At 40.1% G+C, this 17,364-nt stretch overlaps 1 protein-coding gene across 1 annotated transcript; it reads left to right on the top strand.

Moving 5' to 3' along the window:
• Window positions 14,939–17,204, top strand: LOC109839434. The gene is made up of 3 exons (XM_020407858.1): window positions 14,939–15,413; window positions 16,847–17,011; window positions 17,118–17,204. Exons 1-3 carry the CDS (start codon window positions 15,048–15,050, stop codon window positions 17,202–17,204), a joined length of 618 nt encoding a protein of 205 aa, XP_020263447.1. The 5' UTR covers window positions 14,939–15,047.

Below are 17,364 nucleotides of genomic sequence, written 5' to 3'. Positions count from 1 at the left end.
AATCAAATCTATCAATACTAATCACATCACCCTCTCAAGGGTTGGGGTATTACAATCTCCCCTATTTAAACTTGCAACGTCCTCGTTGCGCCAAATCATATCATCCAAGACCGTACCATCCGTGTGAGATTCTAGAAGTGGCTCCTACGGCCTCAAGAGGTGGCTCCCGCCCTCTCGACGTAGCACTTTGCGCCGCATAGCACTTAGCTCTCACAATTCCGGTTGGCTTGGCTCTGATACCATTTGTAACGCCCCGTCCCGGAATCCCGGAGTCGGTACGCTACTAGATCTGACGGACTGGCCTCACAAACCACTACATGTCTTTTCAGCACATTTTGTCCTCACTCACGCGCTCCCTGAAAAACTTCCCAGGGGGTCACCCATCCTAGAATTTCTCCAGGCCAAGCACGCTTAACTTTGGAGTTTCTAATAGTTGGGTTCCCGAAAAGAAGATGCATCTTCGTGGTATGAGTATTCCAATCAAATCTATCAATACTAATCCGACGCTACAAACTTTTGACGGTACGGGATCACCGAATTAACATATCTATCATTTTAAGTCACAGACTGGGAATGTGATATCAAATGATGCTATACTAGCTCAATTGTTTATTGGTACCCTTAAGGGAGTTCCCTTTGAATGGTTCAGAAAACTGCCTACCGGATGTATCCAAAAGTGGACAGATCTAGAGAGATTCTTCCTATCAAGATTTTTTAAAGAGGATACAGAAATCTCCATCCATACCCTTATCGCCACTAAGTAGAAAAAGAGGGAGTCCGTCAAAGCCTTCGTCAAAATGTTTCGAAACATGGCTCTGTGATGTCCGACAGGTATGACACAGTCTACCTTAGTGGAGACCTGTCGACACAACTTGCAGACCGACCTTCTAGCACAAATGAGGATTGCAGAATACCGTTTCTGGAGATAACTAATCTCTTAAGGTGAATAGGCTCAAAAAATTATTGCTAGGATCAAAGCTGAAGAACAAAGTAGGCAGGATCAACCTGAGCAATCGGACCAAGCCTAATCTTATCAGTCAAAAAAGGAAAGATACTACGACCACTGAAGCCAATCCTCTTTAGTAGGATGGCAGGTCTCACAACTATCATGTTAACAGTTACCTCTGATAGTCAAACTCGTTAGATAATGGCCCACTAGGCGATGTGTTATATCTACCCTTTTTCCCCTGCATTTGTTCAAGACTGGGGGTTGGTTTATTTGTAGTTTATTTGATTATAAGTTATAAATTTTCTGAGTTGTCATGTTTAATAGAATATCTCTGTCAACCACGAAATCCGTTAAAACTATCAAGTTAACAGTTATATCTGATAGTCTATCAATCTGCTAATCCTCTTCAATAGGATGACGGGTCTACAAAACTATCACATCAATAATTACCTCTTATAGTCTTTTTCCTCTAAATTTCCTCACCAATCCTCCTCAAGTAGGATGGCGAGTCCATCAAAACTATCACGTTAATAGTTACCTCTGATAGTCTATTTCCTCTAAATTCCCCCATCAATCCTCTTCAAGTAGGATGGCGGGTCCATCAAAACTATCACGTTAATAATTACATTTGGTAGTCTATTTTCTTTAAATTCCCCCACCAATCCTCTTCAGTAGGATGACGGGTTCACCAAAACTATCACATTAACAGTTACATCTGATAGTCAAACTCGTCAGATAGTGGCCTACTAGGTGATGGGCCTCTATTCTAACTTGATGGATAGTGGCCCACAAGGCAATATATCATGTATACCCCTCCTTTTCTTCCTCTGCTAAGTCTTAATCAAGACTGGGGGTTGGTTACTTAGAATACACTGGATTAAGAGTAATGAATCTTTCACATCGTCGAGTTAACATTATACTTTTGACGATCATCACCCCCACAAAGTATGAATTCAGTTTGCATCACTCCCAATTTGTCACGTTAATAATACACCTCTGACAATCAACTTATCAATCCTCTTCAATAGGATGATAGGTGCTTAAAATTGCTCACATCGCAATCTTCCCCAGCAAGACGTTAAGTCTTTAAAATCTTGTTCAAATCACAAGTACAAAACTCCTGTCACGTTAATATTATACCTCTAGCAATCCAGTTATCAATCCTCTTCAATAGGATAATAAGTTCTCAAAGTTGTTCTAATCGCAACAAAACTCCTGTCACGTTAATATCACACCTCTGACAAATAAATTTATCAATCCTCTTTAATAGGATGATAAGTCCACAAAGTTGTTCTGATCGCAACAAATTCTTATCACGTTAATCCCACACCTCTGACAAAATCCACTTATCGACTCTCCCTAATAGAGCGATAGGTCCTCAAAATTACCTTGATCTTAATATTCTTCTTGTCACGTTAATATCATACCTCTGACAAAATCTACTTATCGACTCTCCCTAATAGAGCGATAGGTCCTCAAAATTATCTTGATCGCAATATTCTTCTTGTCATGTTAATATCATACCTCTGACAAAATCAACTTATCGACTCTCTTCAATAGAGCGATAGGTCCACAAACCCGTCAAGTTAACATCACACCTCTGGCACTTTCAACTTCCTTTCAGTGCTTCAAGTGAAAACATGACACATGAAGAAATAGCGACAAAGCCTACGCCTAACACACATTGCTGGTTAGTCTTTTGCCGCGAAAAAGACACCAGCATCCACGTTTGGGGGACTTTATCTCGATCCCTAATTAGAGATAAGTCTACGCCTAACACGCATTGTCGGTTAGTCTTTCTCTATGAAAAAGACACCAGAATCTATATCTGAGGGACTTTATCTTGATCCCTAAATAGACATAAGTCTGTATCTAACACATGCTGCCGGTTAGTCTTTTCTTGTAAAAAGGATAAAAGCCCACGTATTCAACATCGTGGCAGGTCGTTATTAATAACGCCAAAATCCATGCCTTACACGCATGGGGGACTTTATCTCGATCCCTAATTAGAGATAAATCTACGCCTAATACGTGTTGTCAGTTAGTCTTTTTCCATAAAAATGATAAAGTCTATGTATTCAAAATTATAGCATCAAGTCTAAGAGAGTTCATTCTCTTAGCACAACGTTACATGTGAAACGGATTCAAAAAATTCACAATATAGCCCGACTCAAACGGTAGTCGGTAAAGGATTATGAAATCCGTTGATGGCTGAGGGTTTGTCAAAAATCTTATGAATGTTTGCGGGCCCATTAACTAAATGGAGGTGAGCCGTGACGTGACATTTGATAGCTTCTACTCATGAGTAGCTTGTACCGTTGCTACAGTTTCTATTTGAAGCTCATCATCACACAGGTCCTACATGGAAAATCCCTCCAACCAAGATGCCTTCAAAATGGGTGTAAAGAACAACTCCTTGTGATAAGGAATCAACAGCTCTAAGATCAGAGTTGAGATCCAAAGTATTCTAAAAATTCATACCAGCCAACTGTAAAGTTTTAAAAACTTTGGAGAGGGTTCTGTAGACTGTCGAAAAGTCACTGCAGATAGCTGATCCCTATCAAACACCAATGATAGAAGTTACAATTTTATGGTTTCTAGAAAGCTATAATTTAAAGACTTTCATGTAGATCGATGAAGGTTACAATTTGACGATCTTCACAACAATTGATAAAAGCTCTAATCAACAGCCTTCATAATCAACAGCGATAGTTACAACCTGACGACTCTCACATATCAAAGAGCCGAAGCAAAGATTAAAAAACGATGATCTTTGCAACGCTCTGACAAAAAGAGACTACAAATTAACGTTCTCCTCAAACCAAGACGAGGAAGTCCTCCCCGCATTTCTGCATCAAGACGCAACGCCAATTCAACCGCAAACGCAGCTCCTTATCAGCCATGCTGACATAGTTCAAGCCCACGGACGCAGCTCATGTTCGATCGCAAACGCAGCCTCCAAAAGTTGCCAAACACAGCCTCCAAGCTGCCAACGCAGCTTCCAACAAGCTGCCAATACAGCTTCTAAATTACTGCAAACGTTGCTTCCAAATTGATACAAATGTAGCTTCTAAATGCTACAAACACAGCTTCCAGATGCTGCAAATGAGCTTCCAGACACTATGTTTGAACGCAGAATTCACGCCAGAACACAGATTTTACGTTTGACTCATTCAAACACGAGCTGAACGGTTTCAAAACCGTTTCTCACGATCTGAGGGGATCACAACTCCACTCAGGAGTGATTTAAGGGGCGGTTACATCCCATTAGCCCCACAAAAAAGTGATTTTAGGAGCGGTTACACCCCTAATCGCCTATAAATACCTGAAAGATCAGCTTAGTTCAGAGAGGAGAGGGGGGGGGGATATCTTTGGATCTTTAAGAATTTTGGAGATCTAGAGATCGGCTTCATCGGATCATCTTTTCGGCAACAGATTCTTAGGGCTATCTTCGTGCTTGGCTTGTCTAACCAATTACGGTTAAGATCAATCAACTCTTTTACAAGAGTTTAAACTCGCTCTGAGCTATCAACTCATTCAGAGTTTTGAACTTGTCATGCAAGTCCTCGACAACGTCAAATCATGAGGAGAAGATACCATTCCAGTGAAACAAGACGTTCGGATCGTCAATGAGAAGCAAACTCGACGCGAGCATTCGAGTGAGGCATCTCATCGCTACCGTGAAGAACCCAGAATTAAACAAAGGGAAGAATTCAGATCAATTCTCCTCTCTTTTATAATCAGAATTCAAATTATAATTACGATAGAGAGAATACAAATCAAATTTTTTTCATTTTATTTACTACAAATTTTCCAACAAACATTCATGTCACGTTAACATCAAACCTCTAATAGCCAATCAACTTATCAATCCTCTTCAATAGGATGATAAGTCCATAAAGTTGCTCTAATCATAACAAATTCCTGTCACTTTAACATTAAACCTCTGACAACCAATCAACTTATCAATCTTCTTTAATAGGATGATAAGTCCATAAAGTTACTCCGATCGTAATAAATTTTGTCACATTAATATCACACCTCTGACAATAATCCTTTCATCACATTAATGTTATACATCTAATGATGTCATGTTAACATTATACATCTGACAATCAACTTATCGACTCTCTTTAATAGAGCGATAGGTCCACAATCTTATCACGTTAACATTACACCTCTAGCAACTAACTTATCAACTCTCTTCAATAGGATGATAAGTCCATAAAACTGCTCCGATTGCAATAAGTTTTGTCACGTTAATATCACACCTCTGACAACCAATCCTTTCATCACGTTAGCATTACACCTCTGATGATGTCATGTTAATATTACACCTCTGACAATCAACTTCGACTCTCTTCAATAGAGTGATACGTCCACAGTCTTGTCACGTTAATATTACACCTCTGACAATCAACTTATCGACTCCCTTCAATATAGTGATAGGTCCACAATCTTGTCACGTTAACACAACACCTCTGACAACCTACTTATCAATCCTCTTCAATAGGATGATAAGTCCATAAAGTTGCTCCAATCGCAATAAATTCTATCACGTTAATAACACACATCTAACAACCAATCCTTTCATCACGTTAATATTACACCTCTGATGACGTCATGTTAATATTACATCTCTGATAATGAACTTATTGACTCTCTTTAATAGAGCAATAGGTCCATAATCTTGTCACGTTAACATTACACCTCTGACAATCAACTTATCTACTCTCTTCAATGTCCAAACTCTTGTCACGTTAACATTATACATATGACAATTAACTTATTGATTCTCTTCAATAAAGCGATAGGTCTACAATCTTGTCACGTTAACAAAACACCTCTGACAATCAACTTATCGACTCTCTTCAATAGAGTGATAGGTTCACAAACTCGTCAAGTTAACATCACACATCTGACAACCAAATTAACTTATCGACTCTCTTCAATAAAATGATAGACCCATAAAATAATGTTAGGTTAACATTACATCTCTAACAGTCAAACCCCCAATAAACTTGTTAATCCTTTTTCAACAAGAATAACATGTTTTTATTATAAAATCCCCAACAGATTAAAGATTTTTTAGAATTATCCTAGTGATAATGAGGAAAATTTCTGAATTTTACTCTAAGTAAAAATTCATCCCAAGTTAATACTACTGCACTTCCAACTTTCTTTTAGTGTTTCAAGTGAAAACATAACACATGAAGAAACAGCGACAAAGCTTACGTATTCAATATCATAGCTAATGATTATTATTAAATTAATAATCTCTGAATCCATGCCTTTCATGCATGGGAGATTTTATATCGATCCTTAATTAGAGATAAGTCTACGCCTAACACGAGTCACCGGTTAGTCTTTCCCCGTGAAAATGACAAAAAGCTTATGTATTCAATATCGTAGCAAGTTGTTATTAATAACATCATAATCCATACCTTACATACATAGGGGATTTTATCTTGATCCCTAGTTAGAGATAAGTCTGTATCTAACACATGTTACCGGGTGGCTTATTCCCGCAATAATAGCGAAGTCTACGTATTCAACATTATAGCACCAAAAATCCATGTCTTTCATGCATGGGGGACATTATCTCGATCCCTAATTAGAAATAAGCCTATGTCTAACACGCAATGCTGGGTAGTCCATTCCCGTTGATAAAATCTATGTATTCGGTATCATAGCACTAAGTCTAAGAGAGTTCATTCTTTTAGCACAACGTTATATGTGGAATAGATTTAGACAATCCACATGCTAGCCCGACTCAAACGGTAGTCGGTAAAAACTTATCAAATCTATTGATGACTGAGGATTTGCCAAAAATCCTATGAATGTGTGCGAGCCTATCAGCTGAATGGATGTGAGCCCTAACATGACATTTGAGAGCTTCCGTTCACGAGTAGCTTGCACTGTCGCTATAGTTTCTCTTTGAAGCTCATCCTCACACGGGTCCTGCGTGGCAAATCCCTTCAAACAAGATGCCTTCGAAGCGGGTGTAGAGAACAACACCTTTATGATAAGGAACCAATAGCTCCAAGATCAAAATAAAGATCCAAAGTATTTCAAAAATTAATTCCAGTCAACCGCGAACTTTTAAAAACTTTGGAGGGGTTCTATAGGCTGTCTAAAAATCATTATAGATAGTTGATCACCATCAAATACTAATGATGGAAGTTACAACCTGAAAACTTTCACATCAGCAACTCGGCAATGAAAGTTACAACCAGACAACTTTCACGATAACAAACGAAGGCTACAATCTAAAGATTTTCACGTAGATCGGTGAGAGTTACAATTCAACGACCATCACGAAAACTGATAAAAGCTCTGATCAACAGCCTTCATAGCGGCAATTATTATCTGACGATTCCCACATTTTAAGGAGCTAGAGCGAAGATTACAAAATGACGATCTTCGCAACGCTCTAAAAAAGAGATTACAAGTCAACGATCTCTTCAGATCCAAATGTAGAGCTCATTGCTGCATTTTCAGCCTAAAACATAGGGTTCATCCCTACGTTCTAGATCTAAACACAGAGCTCATTGCTATATTTTTAACCCAAAATACAGGGTTCATCACTGCGCTCCAGATCCAAACGCAAAGCTTATTGCTGTATTTTCAGCCCAATACGTAGAGCCCAACTCTGCGTCCCAGGATCAAGACGCAAAGTTCATTTCAGAATGCGAATTTTATGTTTGACTGGTTCAAACAGAACCTGAATGGTTTCAAAACCATTCTTCCACTTAATAGAGGCGGTAACACCCCATAAACCCTCATTAAGGAGAGATTTAAGGGGTCAGTTACACCCCTTAAACCCCTATAAATAATGGATTTCACCACTGGATCTAAAAAAGGAGGATCGGAGTTGGTGAAAGGAGGCGATCTTGAAAAGAGGGCTTTGGCAGAGTCTTTTGGAGATCTTGAGTTATCTTGGAGCTTTGACAATCTTGAGCGATCATCCTTGGAGATTTTGAAGCTTTGAAGTAACTTCTTGGCATATAAACTGATTCTCTGTTAAATCAATTCAACTATTTTATAGAGTTTGCAACTCGCTCAGAGTTCATTAACTCATTAAGAGTTATAAACCAATTTTCGGTTCAAATCAACTCTTTCACAAAGTTTAAACTCGCACTGAATTATTAAACTCATTAAGAGTTATTTTCAAACTTGCCACACAAGTTATCCTCAACATCAAGTCAAGAGGAAGATACCGTGTTCCAATAAGGTGAAGCGTTCGGATAGTCAACAGAAAGAAAACTCAACACGAATATCGTGGGAGGCATTCCATCGACCCCAAGAAGAACCCACGTTAAACAAAGGGAAGGATCCCCATCGATCCTTCTCTCTTTTGTAAATTAGGAAACCGATCGATAAGATTGTAATTTCTTTTTCTAAGGCTGTTAGAGAGAAATTTGCATTAAGAGAATTGTAATTCATTCTTGTAAAACCCCGAAAAATTTCTATAATGTATATATGTATATATATGTGTGAATTAGTAATAGTAGATAATTCCCTTGTGATAAATAACTATATAAGCATAAGATATATATGTGTATCAGAGTTTGGGAGCCCAGCAGGTGTCTGCAAGTGAGAGAAATTGAGTGAGTTGGCGATCAGCAGGTAAAATGCCATCAGCAGGCATTTTTGTGCTGATCGGTCGACCGGCACGGTCGACCGGCGCGGTCGACCGATCAACGATCAGAGAGATTACCAGGTTTTGGTTTCGGGTTTTTAGTTGTTGGGTTTTGGGTTTCGGGTCGGGTTGGGGAGTTGGTATTTATACCAACTCAACCCAGGAGAGATCTCCTCAGCCCCAAACGTAAACCCTAGCCCCCTCTCTTCTTCCTCAAAACCCTAACTGGATTTTGGCAATCTGGGAGCAGTCCTTGGGGATTTTCGGCAGATCGTGGGTTTTCAGCGAAGGGGATCAACATCTTACAGATCTAGGGCATTATCAGCAACCAAGGCGAGTAATTTCTCGCCCAACCCCCACCCCTTTTGGTTTAAACATCAAGAACTGAGTTTTTATTGGATTTATGGAGCCAAATTCGTATCTTTGTTTAGCTAATAGTTTACTATAGCCTAGAATATGGGTTTGGGGCTTAATATGTTGTCAAAACTCACCCATGCCCTGTTAAAGAAGATCTAGATCTGAGTTTTTGCCTAAAAGAGTTTCAAACATCTTTACAGCTTTTAAAACGATTTGGATTTGTTTCTCATGGATTTAAGATCTTGAAAATATAGATTTCAAACTTTGGTTTTGGTTGTGTATTTTCAGTATGATCCCATTTTTATCAAATACCCATGTTATCGAAATCTTTGGTTCCAGGTTTTAGCAGCTGACAGAACCCAGGTAGGGTTCTGTTCGCTCGGCGGTCGACCGACGCGGTCGACCGCTGAGCTCGAGTCAGGGCTTCGGTCGACCGCGTCATTTATTCGGTCGACCGCTATTTGATTTCGGTCGACCGCGTCATTTTTCGGTCGACCGCGATGTCTGGTCGGTCGACCGATATTCCTGGCGGTCGACCGTCCTGATTTGTATCAGAGTTCGGTCGACCGTATCGCACCGGGTAATGACGTTCAATCGTCGATCGTTAACACTGAACCGTTCGTGGAGAACTATAGGCAATTTTTGATGCCTACAACTGTCCGTGTTGAGATCCCGCCATCCGGCAGCCCCTATAGCCTCCCCGCGCCAGATCCGATCCGCGTCATCAGTGTCGATTCGTTCGACGTACCGAGGCAAGATCCCTCTTGCTCAGATCTGAATTATTTGCATAGTATATTGTGACTATTTATCTGCATGGGTTGTTTGCTGAATAATTTTGATTAAATCATAGTCGTGCGATAAATAGTATTTTTGGAATAATGATAATGAAGTGAAAGAAATTATTTTTATAACGAAATCATTTTATAGGATTTATAATATTTAAAAAGAATTTATTTTGAGAAAAAAGAATTATTTTAGAATAATAATTGATGAGAAATAATTTTAAAAGAATTTATTCTAGGGAAGAGAATATTTTGGATTATTATAATAAGAATTAATTTTTAAAAGAAATTATTTGTGAAAGGAATTAATTTCTGAATTACGTAGTTGCTGTATATGATTATATTTTATATTTTGTGAATATTTTACTGTATTCGACATGTCATGATGTGGTTGCGTGAAATTAATGTTATTAATACTGCCTTGTTGTGTTTGAGAACATTAGTAGTTCATGACTTAGTGGCATTGTGCGTCATGAACAAACCTAGTGACATGTGTGGGTTGTTGACTGAGTTTAGGTGGTGAACCCGAGTTATAGTGTGGATTATGATTGTTGACTTAGGAAAGCGAGAAGAGTTGGGATGAGGAATTCTTGGTTCATGCGATCGGATGTGGATGGTTATTTTCCAGGCTCGCACCAGTGGATCGTTTCACTCTGGCGTGGGTCTGAGGAACATTGATATCGTGGTTGTTGGTATTTTCCAGGCTCGCACCAGTGGATCGTTTCACTCTGGGGTGGGTCTGAGGAGCAGGGATATCATTGCACGCAGAAGTGAGAGGAGTTGGGATATTTGTGATTGCGATCTATCAGTTATCCGATAATATGAGCCAGTGACCTGTTGTAGGATGACTAGTTACATGACTTAGATTCTTGGCTAAGTATGATTCTTATGAGACGTAGGCCAGTCGTATTTCTTTCCATACATAGTTCGGGGTTAATATTTAATTATTTTTAATTCGAGACATATGTTATATACATGAGGGTTTCCTTGTTTGGATTATTTCGCTCGACGTACTACGTCTCGAGTTGTAGATTTTTAAGTATTAATTCCATCTATTGTATGTCCTTGTTGTTTGGATGTTTTTTTGATTGCTACCTGCATGATCTTCTTACTTGGTTGATTTTTGGATTCTTCTGATTATTAGTATTCCAGTTGCATGCCTCTAACATTATTACTATCATCACATGTTCTATTTCTATTTCTGTTATAGCATTGACCACGCATATATTATCATTACTGTTATTGTATTTGTTCCTGCCTTGGGGGATCTTGCCGTGTGTTCCACACCCTGACGTACTCCTATTTTCTGGGTGTACGTCTGATTTAGGAGATGAGCAGCCTCAGTTCGGGATAGTACAGGAGCCAGAAGATTCTTAGCAGGGGTGTCTTGCAGAAGGAGTAGAAGAACCAACTGAAGCGTAGTGATTTTCTTCTGTAGTAGTAGTTGGATATTAAAACTCTTTTACCGCAATTTTCTTTATGGACTATGTATTTCTTATTTCCTAGTTGAACTGTTGTTGTAATAAGGGTACGTTTGACCCATATTTTATGTCTGGGATGATTTACCATTGATGATATGTCTATTTTTATTCTGGGTTGTCTTTATATTCTTGCTATGTGTGATCGGGGACCTGTGACTTCGCATTGTACTTATTTCCAGACGCTTAGCGTATTGGATTGAGAAAAAAAGAAAAGAGAAAAAAAAGTAGAGTATATTTCTTCTTAATCTAATACGTCGCGGGCTTGTTCACGTTCCGGTTCCCATGTATTTTGGGAAGCGGGGCGTGACAGATGGAGACTTCTGTATCATCTTCAAAGAATCTTGATAGGAAGAGTCTCTCTAGATCTGTCCACTTTTGGATACATCCGGTAGGCAATTTCCTGAACCATTCAAAGGCAACTCCCTTGAGGGTGCCAATATCCGGTAGGCAATTTCCTGAACCATTCAAAGGCAACTCCCTTGAGGGTGCCAATGAACAATCAAGCCAATATGGCATCGTTTGATATCACATTCCCAGTCTTTGACTTGAAATGATAGATATGTTGGTTCGGTGATCCCGTGCCGTCAAAAGTTTGTAGCGTCGGGACTTCTAACTTTGGAGGATAATGGGCTGCATCCTATTCGACAGGATAGGGCCTGGTAACTCCCTCATCTTGGAGCTCACTTCTGTTAGCAATGACATTAAGACGGGCTTCAAATTCTTCCATTTTGGCAGACTGGAGATTTTGCTCGTTCTCAGTCTCTCTTCCTTCATCAGAGGAAGATTCCAGATTGTGGGCTTCTTAGTCAGAAGTAGCGTCATAAACCGCTTTTTCCTTCCCTTTGCTTGTGTGAAGTCGGGATGAAGACGTTCTTCCTCTTCGAGAAGATTCTTGCCTGAGTGGCGAATCTGTCTTCTGAGATTTGGCCTTGACGATTTGATTCATCAGAGCCAAGAGTTCATTGATGGCCTCCTGCTGATATTTGAGCATGTCCTCCTGTTCATCAAGTCTCTTCGCGAGATCTTCATGATTTTCTGTCATATAGGCGGAGCTCTCATGTTAAACAAAGGAACTTGACGATTGAGACTCCGCAATGGCTGAGTGTTCATCATCGGAATTGGTTCCTCTGGCTAACCTCCGATAGTTGACAGGGGGAATAGCTCCCGTTAAAGTCCGAGTGTGTCGGTAGACTCCTTCAAACTCATTAGTGATTTCTCTAACGGTCGGTGAACGACTTGTCTTAGAGTCATCGGAACTAGGACCTGAGGCTTTCCCTCTGCCGATCACATTGATAGTGACCCCAGGATACTCGGTCTCTGGAGACTTCTTCCTGTGCGAACGTTGTCGTTGGTTAGGTAAAACAACATTCGTTGGTCGGTTGAATATCGATGGTTTGGCCGCATATGAGTAGCATTGGCATCCCGAGAGGACCGTAGGGATCAGTCGTTCACATTGGAATGAACGAATAATTTGTTGCATCGGTCTTTCTCTTGATATGAACTCTCTCAAATCTGTTGTAAAGATTCGAGGAGAATTACTCACTGATCGTGAGGTTTGAACTGGAACCCCCAGTCTATGATTGGACAGGACTAGCTCTTGGTGGAGTCTAGACGAGTCGGAGTTTATAGTGGATTTGATAGTGTTGCATATGTCCGAGTTCGATGTCATCCTTGTTATGGATTGGTTGTCTTCCTACCATATTGGTATTGACTGCTTTGCGAAGACAGTCAAGTTGCGAGCGTCCGACGGGTCCGAGATGATTGTAGCCGCCTCGCGAAGGTCGCGTTTTGGTTTGGCAACATGAGGGTCGCGTTCTTCATTGTCGACGTGAGGGTCGTGTTTCGACTGGGAAACGCGAAGTTGAAGTTCACGTTCAACGAAGGCTTGAGGTCCGCATTTTGGCTGTAAAACGCGCCATTGAGGGCCACGTTCAGCCTGGTTCTCGCGAAGCTCATGTTTGGGCTCATAAACACGAGGCTTGCGTTCTAAAGTAGAAACACGAAGCTCAGGGTCGCGTTTAGGCTCACGAACGCGAAGCTCGCGTTGGTTGGAGGATTGACTTTCTTGGAGTTGTGCCGAAGCTAAGTCTTCTCTTTTAGAGATGGGACTGTATGAACAGTACAACCCCCAGGGGAGACAGCCCTTTGATGAGTCGGCCACAACTGGAGCTTTAGTCTCCTTAGAAACTTTGTGGATCTTACGCATAGCCTTAGGGCTAAGGGATCCGGAGGAGAGGGCCTCCTCGAACTTGGCTTGATCAAACTCGATGATCAGAGTTTCGACGGTCGTTCTACTAAGATGAACATCGGATTGCACCACCACTTCTTCATTAGAGAAGCTCATCCCCAGCAGAGTCGCCATCTTTTGTTTGGAGGAAAATTTATAGTAAAAAAGAAAATAAAGGAAAATTGATTTGTATTCCTTTAATCTCAATTATAATTGGATTCCGATTACAAAAGAGAAGAGAATTAATCTGGATTCTCCCCTTTATTTAAAACTGGGTTCTTTACGGTGGCGATGGAGTGCCTCACTCGAATGCTCGCGTCGAGTTTGCTCTCCGTTGACGATCCGAACGTCTTGATTCACTGGAACGATGTCTTCTCCTCACGGTTTGACGCTGTGGAGAACTTGCAAAGCAAGTTTTAAAACTCTGAATGAGATTAGAAGAACTCTGTGAAAGAGTTGATTTGAACCGAAAATCGGTTAATAAGCCAAGGCCGGAAGAAAGCTCCATTGTCGAAGTTGAAGATGATCTTCGTTGGAGGATGATGTCGATCTCCTCAAAAGCTCGCCCAAGGATCTCTCCTGTTGCTGCCAAACCGAAGGTTCAATCCGAGCCGAGAAGTTCCAACAGACCGAACCCTGAACTGAATTGATTTTCAGTTATTTATAGAGGATTAAGGGGGTGTAACTGCCCCCTTAAATCACTCCTAAGTGGGGTGTAACCGCCCTCCAATCATGGGAAATAGTTTTAGAACTGTTCACGGATTTAAGGGGTGTCATTCCCCCTAAAATCTCTCCATAATGGGGTGTAACCGTCCCCATTAAGTGGAGCTACGGTTTTGAAACCGTTCAGGTTCTATTTGAACCAGTCAAACACAAAAACGCGGGTCTGACCCAAGCGTTTTGATGTTGCAACGCAGGTTCGACTCCGGCGTTTTGACATTACAACGCGGGTCTGACCCTAGCGTTTTAATGTTGACACACGGGGAGGACCTCCGCGTTTTAGTGTTGATGCGTAGGGATGACCTCTGCGTTTTGGTCTTAGAGCGCGGTGATGAGTTCTGCGTCTTGCTTCGAAGATATTATCAACAAGTAATCTCTTTTGTCATAGCGTTGCAAAGATCATTGTCTTGTAATCTTCGTCTTGGCTCCTTGAGAATATGAGAGTCATCAGATTGTAACTCCCGATGTTGATTGTGAAGGCTGTTGATTAGAGCTTTCATCAGTTGTTGTGAAGGTCGTCAGATTGTAACATTCATCAATCTATGTGAAAGTCTTCAAATTGTAACATTCTGGAAGTCATCAGATTGTAACTTCCATCATCGGTGTTTTGATGGGGATCAACTATCTATTATGATTTTTAGACAACCTATACACCCTAATTTGGGGTAACAAATTTTATACTATTATGGGATGAACCAAAAAGAACTAGGATGAATAACTTTACTTCCTAAATGTTACCAAACAAAGTGAATGTTCCCCTAATTTCGCTTCATCCTTATTCCCCTTGAGCCAAACAAGCCCTTAGACAATCTTTCGTCATCCATGCTTTCATTACACTGCATAAACAAAAGAGGATAGCGTGATCACTCGAGCTCTCATCCCCTCAACAATGGGGACTCCAACGTTAACAGCAACGCCAATCCCTAACCCTAACCCTAACCTGGCCTCCTCTCTCCTCTCCAACAAACCCCACCGCTTTCTCCTTCCCAAGCTTCGATCGTCTCCTAGGGTTAAGGTCGGTGCTTGTCTTCGAATTCGGGCGTACATGGAACGCAACCCAAACTCCATCGGGAGCATCGCCAGCAAGGTTATCGGGTCCCTACCCGTTGTCGGTCTCCTCGCCCGAATCCTCAGCGACGAGGGCGGCGTCGCCGGTGACGTCATCGACTTCGCCGAGTTCCGGCGGAGGGTCGGCAAGAAGTGCGGGATCTCTGATTCTAGGGCTTTTTACGAGTTTCAAGATCGACGGGGTCGGGTACTATTTTCATTTAAAATCCTGCTTTTTCCCCTTGAATTTATGTTATTTATCTTTTTGAGGATAAATATTTGTTTGAATGAGGTTGTAATAGCTTAGTCATATGATGAATATCTTCTTAAATTATGAACAGAACATTGTTGTTGTTGCCACTTTGTTTGACTATGAACATGATGTAGATTCAAGGTAGTAAAGAGCATCAAAATAAATATATGAGTTTGAATCATATGGTTTACACTTTTATGAATTTAGTCATCTATATCATTTACGACGTGTAAGGCCTTGATGAAAATTGAGTGTGTAGATCAAGTTTTAGTACCCAGAAAGGGAACTTAAAAAAAATTTAAATTAAGGTTTTCCCCCGACATTAGGCCATAAAATCTTTGTCAATTTAAAATTAAGGACCTCAGACTACTGAAGTCGCTATTAGGTCCCCAAATTCCTATATCTTGCTCATGCTACTCTTGACGGGAGGGATAAAGTTATATCTACTTATAAGAATTGGGGGATCTAATCGCATTTACAACAATCTGAAGACTAATTTTGCAACAACTTTTAAGAATTAGGGAACATAATGTCAACCTCAATTACTTGAGGGACTAACTTCGAAATATTAAAGATGCAAGGGACTGATATAAAAGGACTTAATTTAAAGATTGGTTAAAAGTGATGATGAATAAAGCAAAAGAAAACACGAGTAGCACATGAAGTCATATGTCATTTAATACTTTTGCCAACAAACTGGAGTGGCCATGCATTAACAATGTAGCACTGGGGGAAATTTTGAACTAAAGAGACTTAAAATATCTTAACCAGGTTATGATTTCTTACAATGTTTTTCTATTATGCCTTTGTACAAACAGAATATAATTATGAGACTACTCTTTGGTGTGGATGTTGTGTAATGGATTTTCTTCTAACCTCCATGACTGCAGAATAATGTAGTCTACTTACATTCACATTATTTGCCAATGCTGAACAACTCCCAACGGACAGAAGGGGGAAAAAATCATGAAGTTGCTAGAAAGAAGTGTGTGTTGCATTTGCATACGTAACACACTCAGCAGTACAGTCTAGCATAGTCTCATGCTCCTAATTACTCAAAAGCACAAGTCATGGGACCTATCAATTAATTGATTGCTCACCACTTTCCTCTTACTTGAGCACACTTTGGCAACATCTCCTTGTCATAATCAGTAAAATTAACCCTCCATATTTGTTGTCCTAACTAGTTAATTCTAATTTATAGTTTTCACTAATATCCATGCCCTGTGACTGTCCAGACATTTTGATGTGTATTAATAGGTTTAAGATTTTAAAGGAAATAATTATTTAACATAAGTGTAACTACTAACTCAAATCTCTTATCAAACAAGGTATTTCACAGTAATTTTTTTTGCAAGCTTGTAAATTAAATTCCCTGTTTTGGGTAGGCAGGGGATCCATTATATGTTCTTTTATGCTGTTGGTTGGCTGCGGTTGGTGCCGGTCTTCTGAAGTCTGAAGAGATACTAGAAGGGGTGGCGAGACTACGAATTTCCAACGACATTGAGTTTGAAGAGGAGAATTTTATTTCGATGATGAATGTTGCAAAGGAGGTAAGTACACTTTTTTATTTTGCTTGCAATCGTTTGCTTTCAAAAACATTTCTGGATGGGCCATATTATGATTGAAAATTGTTATGATTGAGATAAGATTGAATAGGAAGGTCTGTTTAGAGAAATGTGTTCCTTCAATGAGAAAACATGCAGAGACTCTCATGGAACATCAAATTATGAGCTATTGTCGTGACAATTTTGGCAGTCTGCATAACCTATGAGGAAAGGCTGTAGCCTCCATCGTAATTGCCGCACTTTAGTCTTTTTTAAGATATTTAATTGGGGCAATTTGATCTTTATACTTAACATGGAGTGTAGTAAATTATTTTTTACACCCCCCTCCCCACCCCCCC

The sequence above is a fragment of the Asparagus officinalis genome, chromosome 4 (assembly GCF_001876935.1).
Source record: "Asparagus officinalis chromosome 4, Aspof.V1, whole genome shotgun sequence".
NCBI classification, from domain to species: Eukaryota; Viridiplantae; Streptophyta; class Magnoliopsida; order Asparagales; family Asparagaceae; genus Asparagus; species Asparagus officinalis.
Note: the sequence above shows the minus strand (reverse complement) of the source record. Positions and strands in the feature narration are given on the sequence as shown.